This window comes from Podarcis bocagei, assembly GCF_964188305.1.
Source record: "Podarcis bocagei genome assembly, chromosome: 12".
Lineage (NCBI taxonomy): Eukaryota > Metazoa > Chordata > Lepidosauria > Squamata > Lacertidae > Podarcis > Podarcis bocagei.
This window is the reverse complement of record NC_138137.1, coordinates 55234804-55247274: the sequence shown is the minus strand read 5'-3', so window position 1 is coordinate 55247274 and position 12471 is coordinate 55234804. Positions and strand designations below refer to the sequence as shown.

Below are 12471 nucleotides of genomic sequence, written 5' to 3'. Positions count from 1 at the left end.
GCTGCCTCACAAAGCACATTTATATCCTACCTGCCCTACAAGAAACTCAATGAAACATATGTGGTTATCCCTCCCCACCTCCCACACACAACAACCCTAAGAGGTAGGTTAGACCAGAGAGAGAGAGAGAGAGAGACTGGCCTAAGGTCATCCTTTTTGGTTCAATGACCAGGGATGGTTGTGGTTTTTTTAAAAAAAAATATTAAAGATTTTCTTGTTTTACAGAAGTAAGTGTAATGTCTCTCATATTTTTTCCATGTAACATTTTTACAAATCCGTTTCATTTGTTGAGCCATTAGGGGGAGGGGAAAAAAAAGAAAGGGTGGAGGGAGGGAAGATGGGTGGGGGTCGGGGGGTCGGGTGGCGATGTTTCTATTATGCTTAATGTATGTGGGGTTTGGTGTCAGCGTTGCTTGTGCTGTTCACTTGTGTTCCTTTGGTGGTGAGAGAGGTTGGGGTTGGCCTAGGGTGTGGTTGTTTGTTTGTGATTGGCTGTGGTGATCTTTGTTTTCGTGTGTGAGTGGGGTGGGTAAGTGTTTTTGGATCAGGTAAGCCACAAAGAACTCATAACCCACCTACTTTCAGCAGCCAGAAACCCCATAACCAGACACTGGAGAGACCTGTCAGGAGTAAGCATGGACCAATGGTACCAAATAGTATGGGAAACAGCCCTACTAGGAAAATTAACCAATAAACCGAAACTGACACGGGGACAAATAGAAGAAGACGCCTTTACCCCGGTATGGCTCCCCGTTATCACATACACAACCCAACAAGACAACGACAAAAATCCACCAACAGCATACAAACCGGGGATGGATTTTGAACCCTGGCCATCAAGGTCTTGCACAGCACTAGCTCACGCTACACGTGCAGAGCAGGCCTCCTATTCTCACATAAGGCTTGCACCTTCTTAATAAATATTTCGCTTCCAATAAAACAGCAGAGCTGGCCTTCCTTAAACCCAGCAGAGGAAGGGGGTAAAGTCCATAGCCCAGCGTGCATGCCCTGCTGGCATCTCCAGGCAGGGCAGGGAAAGAGTCGCTGCCTAAAACCGCCTGGAGAGATGCTGCCAGTCCGTGTAGGCAACACTGGGCTAGATAGACCGACGATTTCATTCAGAAAAAAAGGCAGCTGCCTAGGTTCCTTCGCTATGATTGACCAGGATACAGTGATCGACATCTGAAAAGCGCAGCGTGGGGAGGGAGGAAAACCCCGTCCGGCCCACCAATAGGGGGAAGCTCTCTAGCAGCGCAATGCTTTCTGGGAGTTGTAGTTTCCACAAGTGACAATAAAGTATTTCATGTCATTTCATTTCTGGAGCCGCTGCATCGTTCAGCGTGGGAAGGGCAGGAGCAGCCTTTCTCAACCCGCGGGTCCCCAGATGTTGTTGGACTACAACTCCCATCACCCCTAGCGAGCAAGGCCAGGGCTCAGGGATGATGGGAGTTGTAGTCCAACAACATCTGGGGACCCGCAGGTTGGGAACCGCTGCGCGCAGCAGCTCCGTCGTCCGAGCATCGGGACGACCGCTGGGGTGAGACTGGGGTGCAAAAGGGAAAATTAAACCCCAAGAAGAAGTGAGTGGGGGTTTTTGGGGGGGGCGGAAATACCTTTTAAGCAGTTTTTAAAGAGAACGGGCAGGTGCTTTTTAAACAGGGATTATCTGACCGGGGGAAACTCCGTTAATTGCATCCCTCTTTTACGCGTATGCCCTACTTTGCTCAAGACTGCGTGCATGGGGATCTGCACCTTAATACTCGCAAAACGGCCCTGCAAGGTAAGCGAGGTGTTCCTGGTCGCCCAGAGAGCGTCATGGCCATTGCACGGATTTGAACCCGTGTCCGGCCCTCCAGTCGCTTGTCAGCTGCGCTTGATGGCGCAATAGAAGAGTTTCTGTTTGAGTCGTTGCTGTTGTAAGAAAGGCAGAGTCCAGCCTTTTCTCCTTATGCCACCCCCGGCCCAAGAAGGTATATTTTTTTAAAAAACGATCCTTTCGTTAGATCATTCTTCGATGCGACAGCTTGGCTCCGTTCCTCTTGGGAAATGTTTTACAGTATATTATGTGAAATGCATAGGAAGGGAAGCCGTCTATAGCAGAACAGTGCAATGGCGCATTTATATCCTCAGGCAAACCGTTTTGAGGAAGGAGAGAGTACTATTATTATTGTTGTTGTTGTTGTTGTTGTTTAGTCATTTAGTCGTGTCCGACTCTTTGTGACCCCATGGACCAGAACACGCCAGGCACTCCTGTCTTCCACTGCCTCCCGCAGTTTGGTCAAACTCATGCTGGTAGCTTCAAGAACACCATCCAACCATCTCATCCTCTGTCGTCCCCTTCTCCTTGTGCCCTCCATCTTTCCCAACATCAGGGTCTTTTCCAGGGAGTCTTCTCTTCTCATGAGATGGCCAAAGTCTTGGAGCCTCAGCTTCAGGATCTGTCCTTCCAGTGAGCACTCAGGGCTGATTTCCTTAAGAATGGATAGGTTAGATCTTCTTGCAGTCCATGGGACTCTCAAGAGTCTCCTCCAGCACCAAAATTCAAAAGCATAAATTCTTCAGCGATCAGCCTTCTTTATGGTCCAGCTCTCACTTCCATACATCACTACTGGGAAAACCATAGCTTTAACTATATGGACCATTGTTGGCAAGGTGATGTCTCTGCTTTTTAAGATGCTGTATAATCAAATAAAGGTAAAGGTAAAGGGACCCCTGACTATTAGGTCCAGTTGCAGACGACTCTGGGGTGCGGCACTCTTCTCGCGTTATTGGCCAAGGAAGCCAGCGTACAGCTTCCAGGTCATGTGGCCAGCATGACTAAGCTGCTTCTGGTGAACCAGAGCAGCGCACGGAAATGCTGTTTACCTTCCCACCAGAGCAGTACCTATTTATCTACTTGCACTTTGATGTGCTTTCGAATTGCTAGGTGGGCAGGAGCAGGGACCAAATAATGGGAGCTCACCCCATTGCGGGGATTCGAACCGCCAACCTTCTGATTGGCAAGTCCTAGGCTCTGTGGTTTAACCCACAGCACCACCCGTGTCCCGTATACAGTGGTGCCCCGCAAGACGAATGCCTTGCAAGACGGAAAACCCGCTAGACGAAAGGGTTTTCCGTTTTGGAGGTGCTTTGCAAAACGAATTTCCTATGGGCTTGCTTCGCAAGACGAAAATGTCTTGCGAGTTCCTGCGGGGGTTTTTCCCCCTTCCCCCCCTTTTTCCCAAGCCGCTAAGCCGCTTATCAGCTGATCCTAAGCTGCTAAGCCGATTAACAGCTGATCCGCTAAGCTGCTTATCAGCTGATCCGCTAAGCTGCTTAACAGCTGATCCGCTAAGCCGCTAATAGTGCTAATCCACTAAACCGCTAATGGGCTTGCTTCGCAAGACGAAAAAAACCACAAGACAAAGAGACTCACGGAACGGATTCTTTTCGTCTTGCGAGGCACCACTGTAATCAAATACAAGCAATCAAATATAATTTCCCCTTAACCGCCCCCCCCAAAAGCAGCCCCAACTACGTCCAGGTAATTACATTAGTAATATAATCAAATCAAAAATTATTTCTACAGTTGCTAGTTTAAAAAATATCATTCCGCATGCTCCCATGTGTCTTAGGTGGTTTAAATGCATGTTCTTTCTTTGGTGCCCACCCCCTGGCCCAAGAAGGTTTTGATTTTTTTAACGATCCTTTCGTTAGATCATTCTTCGATGTGACGGCTTGGCTATGTTCCTCTTGGGAAATGTTTTATATTATGTGAAATGCATAGGAAGGAAAGCAGTCTATAGCAGAACAGTGCAATGGCGCATTTATATCCTCAGGCAAACCGTTTTGAGGAAGGGGAGAGTTTGCTGAAAAAATAAAGGCCTAAAGCGTTCAACGGAGTCATACTCCCAGCCACTTACCAATAAAGAAATAAGATTTGTATTGCAAGGTTTATATTGAAAACCACCAGGGGATCCTTGGCTGGTCGGTAGTATAGAAATATAAGAATAAGAATAAGAATAAATAACTATTTACGCCTTTTCCTTCTGGATCCTTCCTTAGTGTGTTAAAAAACTTAGTGTGTTATGACTTCAAGGCAATTTATTTGTCTTGCATAAGCAACAGCTTTAGACACCAATGATTCTTTTTGAGTTTCATTGCTTCTTTTTCCAAAACTGCTCCTCATTTCCTCTAATGGTGGTTGAATTAATAATGACTTGCTTGAAACTCTCCAAGGGGATAAAAGCAGGGCTGGGTTTAGGTTTGATGAGGCCCTAAGCTACTGAAGGTAATGGGGTCCTTTATATTTCCAGCTGTCCTTTGTCAACAACAAATTGTCACTGCTTTTTGTGTTGAATATATGCTATATGGTAATTTATGGACCTCATAGATAGCTAAAGCCATTTGCACATAACAAAGTATGTATTTTATCAAAGTAATTGCTGAACTGAAATACAATTAAGAAGAAGTTTATTAATAGTGAAATAATTATTAAGCTCTAACTTCAAATGATTTTTTATTCATAACCAACTTAATAATGCAAACACATTGGCATTTGGCAATAACAAAAGTTCATTTAGAAACACAAATTACAAAGACTCATAATCTAGTCTCTAGAAACTTGCTATAACATGAAATAATAATAGGTGATATATGATGCAAACTACTAATAATTATCAATAGCTTTATTAATATGAAATTAAGTGTTATAAAATGTACAATGCAATTGTAGTTAATACAAACAGGCGGGGCTTACATCATAGGAGCCTACACAACACAACACAAAGCACTGTTGCTGTATGTAGGTTTTATTTTATTTGTCTTTTATCTTATAGTTTGGAAATGTGCATCCAGGTTTTTTTCCCTTTAAATGTTTTGGGGGTCCCCAAGAGAGTGGGGCCCTAAGCTATAGCTTGTTTAGCTTATACATAAATCCGGCACTGGATAAAAGGTTCTGGACTCTGACTGAGAGTGGCTTTCCAGGGTCCGAGATCTTTCTCACTGCCTAAAACTTAGAATCACAGAATTGTCGAGTTTGGAAGGGAACCTGAGAATCATCTAGTTCAACCCCCTGCAGTGCAGGAATATGCAGTTGTCCCATACGGGGCTCGAACCTGCAACCTTGGTATTAAGTCCTTTTTGAACGAGAAGGATTCAACTCCGAAGCACGTCTCTTCCGTAACACTTCAAGAATATTTATGCTGCTGCTTAGAAATCCCTGCAAGACTTCTTTCCCTTCCATTTCACAGCCTGTTGTTCTGTCTGCTACTGGAACTCTCTGTGTGTCTCTCTTTCTGAAACTGTGTCTGTAAACGTAGCTGGTATAGCCAGTGGCGTAGCATGGGTTGTCAGCACCCGGGGCAAGGCAAGTAATTTGCGCCCCCTAACCCCTAACCTGCAGCCGCTGCCAGCTTCTTCTTGCTGCTGCCTGGTCTGGTCTGGTGTGGTTCTCTCCCGCACTCAGCGCTGCGCTGGGCGGCCGCTGCACTGTCCCTCCCCCAGATAGTCCCTCGCTCTCTCTCCGCACCGCACACCTGGCACCCACCCCCTCCACAGTGGGCGGCGACCCAGCGGCACGGATAGGATTCGCACAGCCAGCACTGCAGTGAGAGAGAGAGAGTGAGCCAGGTAGGGGCAGAGAGCTGCGAGTGTGAGCGCGCCCCTCCCCAGATGTTGCGGCCGGTGCGGCCGGCCCCCCCTGCACCCCCCACGCTACGCCACTGGGGATAGCTTAGTCGGCAGAGTGTGAGACTCTTAATCTCAAGGTCATGGGTTCAAGCCCCGCATGGGGCAAAAGATTCCTTCATTGCAGGGGGTTGGACTAGATGACCCTCATAGTCCCTTCTATCATATCTTCTTCAGGGGAAAATCTGGAATTTTTTTCAGGTAGGTTATCTACCAGGAACGAGTATCTTTCATCTTTTATCACTTCCTTCCTTGCAGTTAGCATGGCGTCCGGTTCAGAAAATCCTCTCCCTAGCTACGAGACGGACGACAGCCAAACCTCAAAGCTGATCAGAAAGTCCCGGGAGTCTCCGTTTGTCCCAATTGGTAAGTTGCTCTGACACAGAAACATTTCGCCATTGCCCTCCTTTTGTGATCTATGGAAGAAACGCAATTCCCCTCTTAGGCAATGGGTATAAACAAAGTCTTGCACAGTCAGGAAATTCCCTTGAGATGTTGCTTCGTTGTTGTACCCAGTACAGTAGAACTGAATTGAAGTTTGAATTGAATTGAAATACTTTATTGTCACTTGTACAACTTGTATACAGTGAGATTACATGAGCACCCCCCACTCAGCTCTCTTACTCTTAATTCCCCTTGTTTACTGATGCACACCCACCAAACCCGAAAGTCAGCTGCCCTGTTGTTATCTTTTCATTCAGCAGCCTAACAACCCACGGATAGAAGCTGTTCTTTACCCTGTTGGCACGACTAATCCTGCTTCTATATCTTCTGCCCGAGGGCAGGAGATCAAGAAAGTGCCAGCCAGGGTGTGAATCAACCCTGAGAATTTTCCTCACTCTCCCGGGGCAACGTTCTTCTGCTATTTCATCCAGCGGATTCACGGGAAAGCCCATAGTATCTTGTGCTGTATTCACCACCCTCTGTAGGCACTTCCTATCTTCCATGGCTGGCAAACAAGGAATTCAAAAACCTTCTCACCCTCTCTTCCCCTATTCTAGGCATTTCGGGTTTTGCAGCCGTGGTGGCCTACGGGCTGTACAAGCTGAAGCACAGAGGGGACACCAAAATGTCCGTCCACCTGATTCATATGCGTGTCGCAGCGCAGGGATTCGTTGTGGGGGCCATGACCTGCGGTACGTACTGAAACGTGAGACTCCTGTGCCTTGATCTGCTAAGTGGCAAACAGCCTTTCCCTGAAAACCTTTGTTTCAGCTTCCCAAGGTACCGGAGAGGGTGGGTTGATGTGGGCTGCTCTTGTGCTGTGCAGGCTGTTTCCTGTGATCTGAGTGGCAAGAGCCTTCTATCAGGTGGAGGATCAACGTTCAAAGTTGGATTTAACTCTCCATTAGCAAAAACATGATATTCACAGACTTGGCTGTTGGTTCTAATGAGCACAGCAGGTCACCCTTGGTAGGTCTGGCCCCATGAATCGGCTGCTGAGACTGAAAATCTCTGCCTTCCCACAGCCATCTACCGTATTTTTCGCTCTATAAGACGCACCAGACCATAAGACGCACCTAGTTTTTGGAGGAGGAAAACAAGAAAAAAATATTCTGAATGCCAGAAGCCAGAACAGCCAGCGGGATCACTGCACAGCAATCCCTCTTGCTGTTCTGGCTTCTGGGATAGCTGCGCAGCCTGCATTCGCTCCATAAGACGCACACACATTTCCCCTTTTTAGGAGGGAAAAAGTGTGTCTTATAGAGCGAAACATACAGTAAGTTCCCTCCCCTCCAGGGCTTTTCCCAAGCAATCAGAGACTATGCCTCTGTGCAGCCAAGCTCTTCTCTGCCCTTTTCATGCCGCTTCTGATTCTGGGAGTCAGAGGGGGGTGGAGCTTGTTGCAGCAGGAGGTGGAAACACCCATGACTCTTCACAAGCCTGACTCATCTCTGCCTCTTGGCCTCCCTCCTCTCCTGCTTCCGTCTCTGCCTCTGATTTTGGACTTCTCTCTACCACAAATTCCCCCTGCTCACTAAGCCCCATTCCCTCTTCAGCTTGCAACACCTCCTCCTCCCCGTCTTCTCCCTCTGACCACTCATCACTTCCCCACCATCACTCCCCGAGCTCTGAGCCTTCTTCCCGTCATGGTTCCCAAGCTGGTTCCTCTGCACCCATTACACAGAAATAGAAACAGGCAAACTGATCCCTGGCAAAGTGTTCTGGACCTCCCCCCCCCGCCCTGATTTTACCTTACAAGATGTGTGTCCTACATAGTAAGAATACGCAACAGATCACACTGTTAAATCTGACTTCCTTGGTCCCACTGTTTGGGATCGGTCTTCTAGCAAGGATGTAGTTTTTGTTGCCGTCTCTTTCCCCAGTCAAAGAAAGACGGCTTTGAACTCAAACCCTCCTATCTAACACACCTTTCTCTCTCTCTCTTCCAGGTGTCATTTATTCCATGTATCAAGAATACTGGGTGAAGCCCAAGCCCTAGGAAGCGGTCAATTGAAGCCTGTCCAGAGTTCTTATGTACCCTAGAGAAAGACCTCACTCAGAAATGGCGCTGCAATAATAAGAACTTTGCACAATCTCATGCACAGTGTTAAACTCTATGCTGCCAGTGTGGCTCTGCATTAGGTTGTTGGCGGCAAAAGCGATTCCTCTCTCTCTCTTGAGTGTGACCATCAATTGATAAATTTTCACAACATGCAACCCTTTTTCACTAAGCCTACCCAACACGTAAGGCACTCTCTTCAGAGGTTGCTCCTCTGGGTTGTGAACAAGCAAAGCAACAAAGTGAGGGATATCCCTGTGTTGGTGCCATGCCTGTTTAAGAGATAGGTAGTCAACCTCTCTTAGCTCTGAATTAGAAACAATTGTGGTGGAAGATTAACCCTTATGATGTGACCCTTAAATAGCAGATTGTAAATAGTTTAATCTTTATTTAGTTTTTAATGTTTGATGCTTTGCTATGTTTTTGTATATGCTTTAAGCTCCCCAGAGTGGCTGGGGAAACCCAGCCAGATGGGTGTGGTATAAATAATAAAATTATGATGGTGATTATAATGAAAATGATGATGATGATTTATTAAAGGTACCCTTGACCGTTAAGTCCAGTTGCGGACTACTCTGGGGTTGTGGCGCTCATCTCGCTTTACTGGCCAAGGGAGCCAGCGTTTGTCCACAGACAGTTTTTCCAGGTCATGTGGCCAGCATGACTGAGCCACTCTGGCAAACCAGAGCAGCGCATGGAAACGCCGTTTACCTTCCCGCCAGAGCAGTACCTATTTATCTACTTGCACTTTTTGTGTGCTTCCGAACTGCTAGGTTGGCAGGAGCTGGGACCAAACAACGGGAGCTCACCCCATCGCGGGGATTCGAACCGCCGACCTTCCAATCGGCAAGCCCTAGTCTCTGTGGTTTAGACCACAGCGCCACCCACGTCCCATTGATGATTTATTACCTAACATTAAATTCTAAAACTTCCACTTCTTTTCACTCTGGGTGGCATTACAGCATCTTGAATTCTTCTCTCTCTCTCTCTCTCTCTCTCAATTGCCAAAAAACACACTTTTCTTTGGTAGCACAGAATTAAACACAGAATAAAAAGGTAAAGGACCCCTGGACGGTTAAATCCCATCAAAGGCGACTATGGGATTGCAGCGCTCATCTTGCTTTCAGGCTGAGTGAGCTGGCATTTGTCCACAGACAGCTTTCGGGGTCCTGTGGCCAGCATGACTAAACCGCTTCTGGTGCAACAGAACACCGTGATGGAAGCCAGAGCGTATGGAAACGCCCTTTACCTTCCAACTGCAGTGGTACCTATTTACCTGCTTGCACTGGCATGCTTTTGAACTGCTAGGTTGGCAGAAGCTGGGACAGAGCAATGGGAGCTCACTCTGTTGTGGGGATTCGAACCACCAACCTTCCGATCGGCAAGCCCAAGAGGCTCAGTGGTTTAGACCACAGCGCCACCCACATTCACAGAATGCTGAACCCTTAGCAGTGCAGCAAGATCCTCCATACATTTGGATTCCCCCTGGTAGCAAGCCAAAATCTGTCATTGCCACCAATTCTGAGCCTCCCCTGAGTGGGGCAGTTCTTGATTGTGACACCCCTGGATTCCTGTCCGGCTCAAAGCTTGGAGAGGAAGAGAGGTTGTGGGGAGCCCTCACCAATGACAAGATGGTCTCACCGCTTCCTGAACCTCATCATGAGGTTGGGAGATCACTTGCCTCCCTCCAGGAGGAAAATGGATCTGTTAGTGGCCAGGGGGTGCTGGTTATATCCTGTTCTACGCTTGTACAGTGGTGCCACGCAAGACGAAAAACTCGCTAGACGAAAGGGTTTTGCGGTTTTTGAGCTGCTTCGCAAGACGAATTTCCCAATGGGCTTGCTTCGCAAGACGAAAACGTCTTGCGTTTTTTGCAAGTTTGTTTCCTTTTTCTTAACACCGTTAATACAGTTGCGACTTGACTTCGAGGAGCAACTCATAGAACGCGGCGTGGTAGCCTTTTTTGAGGTTTTTGGTGATTTTTGAAGCTTTTCCAAAACTTTTCCGACACCGTGCTTCACAAGACGAAAAATTCGCTAGACGAAAGGGTTTTACAGTTTTTGAGCTGCTTCGCAAGACGATTTTCCCTATGGGCTTGCTTCGCAAGACGATTTTCCCTATGGGCTTGCTTCGCAAGACGAAAACGTCTTGCGTTTTTTGCAAGTTTGTTTTTTCTTTTTCTTAACACCGTTAATACAGTTGTGACTTGACTTCGAGGAGCAACTCATAGAACGCAGTGTGGTAGCCTTTTTTGAGGTTTTTGGTGATTTTTGAAGCTTTTCCAAAACTTTTCCGACACCGTGCTTCGCAAGACGAAAAATTCGCTAGGCGAAAAAACACGCGGAATGAATTAATTTCGTCTTGCGAGGCACCACTGTAATCACCAGCCAAAAATTCAACCCAATAATGAGCAGCAATTAAATCAGCCTTCTTCAAATCTCTGGTTGGGCAACAGCTGTTATCTTCAGGCCTGCTGCCTCTTTTCCTAAGCAAGGAAACAGTCTAGTTTGAATTGTTGTCTGTTGGCAGGCCATGATGTGAAGCAGTGTTGAAACATCAATAAGTTAAAAAGAAGTCTTTAGAATGGAATTAAAAACCCAAAAGACAAAATGTTTTAAAAAGGCAGCAGACCTGTAGCTGCTGTTTTTACAGCAACCTACCCATATGTGTCAATAAATGTTCCTATCCTGTTGTTCGCAGCTAATAGATGTAACCTTACAGCTGTGACCAAACTGGAATTTCAAATCTGTAAAATTCTTTCGTTCCTTGGCTTTATCATGGTGTTCTCAGTGATATTGATTGACACAGTATAAATCTAACCCAATGACTGCTTTTATTAAACATATTATTCTAACCAACACCGCCTTTCTATTAGGTTTTGATGGTAACAAGCGTCTCTTGATTAAACTGCAAGTAATATATATATGGGACGCGGGTAGCACCTTGGGTTAAACCACAGGGCCTAAGACTTGCTGATCAGAAGGTTGGTGGTTCGAATCCCCGTGATGGGTGAGCTCCCATTGCTCGGTCCCTGCTCCTGCCAACCTAGCAGTTCGAAAGCACGTCAAAGTGCAAGTAGATAAATAGGTACCGCTCTGGTGGGAAGGTAAACGGCGTTTCCGTGCGCTGCTCTGGTTCGCCAGAAGTGGCTTAGTCATGCTGGCCACATGACCCGGAAGCTGTACACCGGCTCCCTTGGCCAATAAAGCGAGATGAGCGCCACAACCCCTGAGTCGGCCACGACTGGACCTAATGGTCAGGGGTCCCTTTACCTTATATATACACGAACACACATATGATTGGTTTTATATACAAATGCTGTGAGAAGGTCTCAGACCACTCCTTTTTTGGTTTTTGACCTTCATTTTCACATTCTTTTTTCCCTATTAATGGCTATTAATCCTGTCTTCCAGTTCTCTGCCCCCAATTAGTGTTATGGAGCTGAGAACCCTCTGCTTGTATTGTTACATGTATTTCTGACCCCAAATCCAGCTGCATTTTCAGTTCCCATTTGCCTCTTCCTCTCCCAGTCAAAATCCAAAATGGCGTACTGCGCCTGCCTTTTGCCGATTTCGGTCTGTCAGGTACCAAGCATGTGGGTGGTATTACTACGTTGTAAATAGCTACGATCTTTTAAAAAAGGATTAGATGAGCTAGCGAAAGTGGCCATGTGTCTCAAGTCTAAAGACCCTGGTTCAAAACTCGCCTCAGCCACAAATCCACAAGATTATAATCAAATAATTCAGAGTCTGAGAAGGGATTCAGAGAAACAGATAATTATGAGGAAGCTCTTCTGTTTGCGTTGGTCAGAAGGTGCTTTCCACTAGATGGCAGCAACTGTGTTGTTTTAAAACTTCAACCACCAGAACAGTGAGGGGCAATTCAGATGATGTTTCCAGAGCCAGTGTGGTGTAGTGGTTAAGAGCGATGTTAATATTTAAGTCTCAGAATAGCTTTGGAAGTGGATATAGGCTGTCGGGTTAGAAGTAGAAGATAGTGTATTTTAAAAATAATATTATTTGTAAGCGATAAAATGCGAAGTTATTTTAAATGTGATTTAAAAAAAAAGATGGTTAGAAACTATGATATATGTAAAGACGAAGTAAAATGAAAATCAGATAGGTGGGACTTAGGAAAGCCCACTTAACAATGTTTACAAAAATAAGGATATGAGAAGAATTTGTTTGTTTTGCTGTTTGTGTTCTTTATTTGTGTTATAAAATGAAGAAAAAATTTTGAAGGAAAAAATAAATAAATAAGAAAAAAATGAATTGAAGTCATTCTGCCGGGTCTCTCTGTGG

The 12471-nt window shown here is 46.1% G+C and overlaps 1 protein-coding gene across 1 annotated transcript; it reads left to right on the top strand.

The window, feature by feature from the left end:
* Positions 1–1405: 1405 nt before the first annotated feature.
* On the top strand, positions 1406–8362 carry LOC308569728 (HIG1 domain family member 1A, mitochondrial-like). Its single transcript, XM_081163988.1, has 4 exons — positions 1406–1537; positions 5926–6033; positions 6669–6803; positions 8061–8362. Exons 2-4 carry the CDS (start codon positions 5931–5933, stop codon positions 8108–8110), a joined length of 288 nt encoding a protein of 95 aa, XP_081020114.1. The 5' UTR covers positions 1406–1537; positions 5926–5930; the 3' UTR covers positions 8111–8362.
* The last annotated feature ends 4109 nt before the right edge of the window (positions 8363–12471 follow it).

What these genes read in the sequence shown, in the direction of transcription:
- LOC308569728 (XM_081163988.1), top strand. Translation starts at nt 5,931, where the DNA reads ATGGCGTCCGGTTCAGAAAATCCTCTCCCTAGCTACGAGACGGACGAC. An exon ending in GTCTCCGTTTGTCCCAATTG is followed by an intron (nt 6,034 to 6,668) that starts GTAAGTTGCTCT and finishes CCCCTATTCTAG; the next exon opens with GCATTTCGGGTTTTGCAGCC. An exon ending in TGTGGGGGCCATGACCTGCG is followed by an intron (nt 6,804 to 8,060) that starts GTACGTACTGAA and finishes TCTCTCTTCCAG; the next exon opens with GTGTCATTTATTCCATGTAT.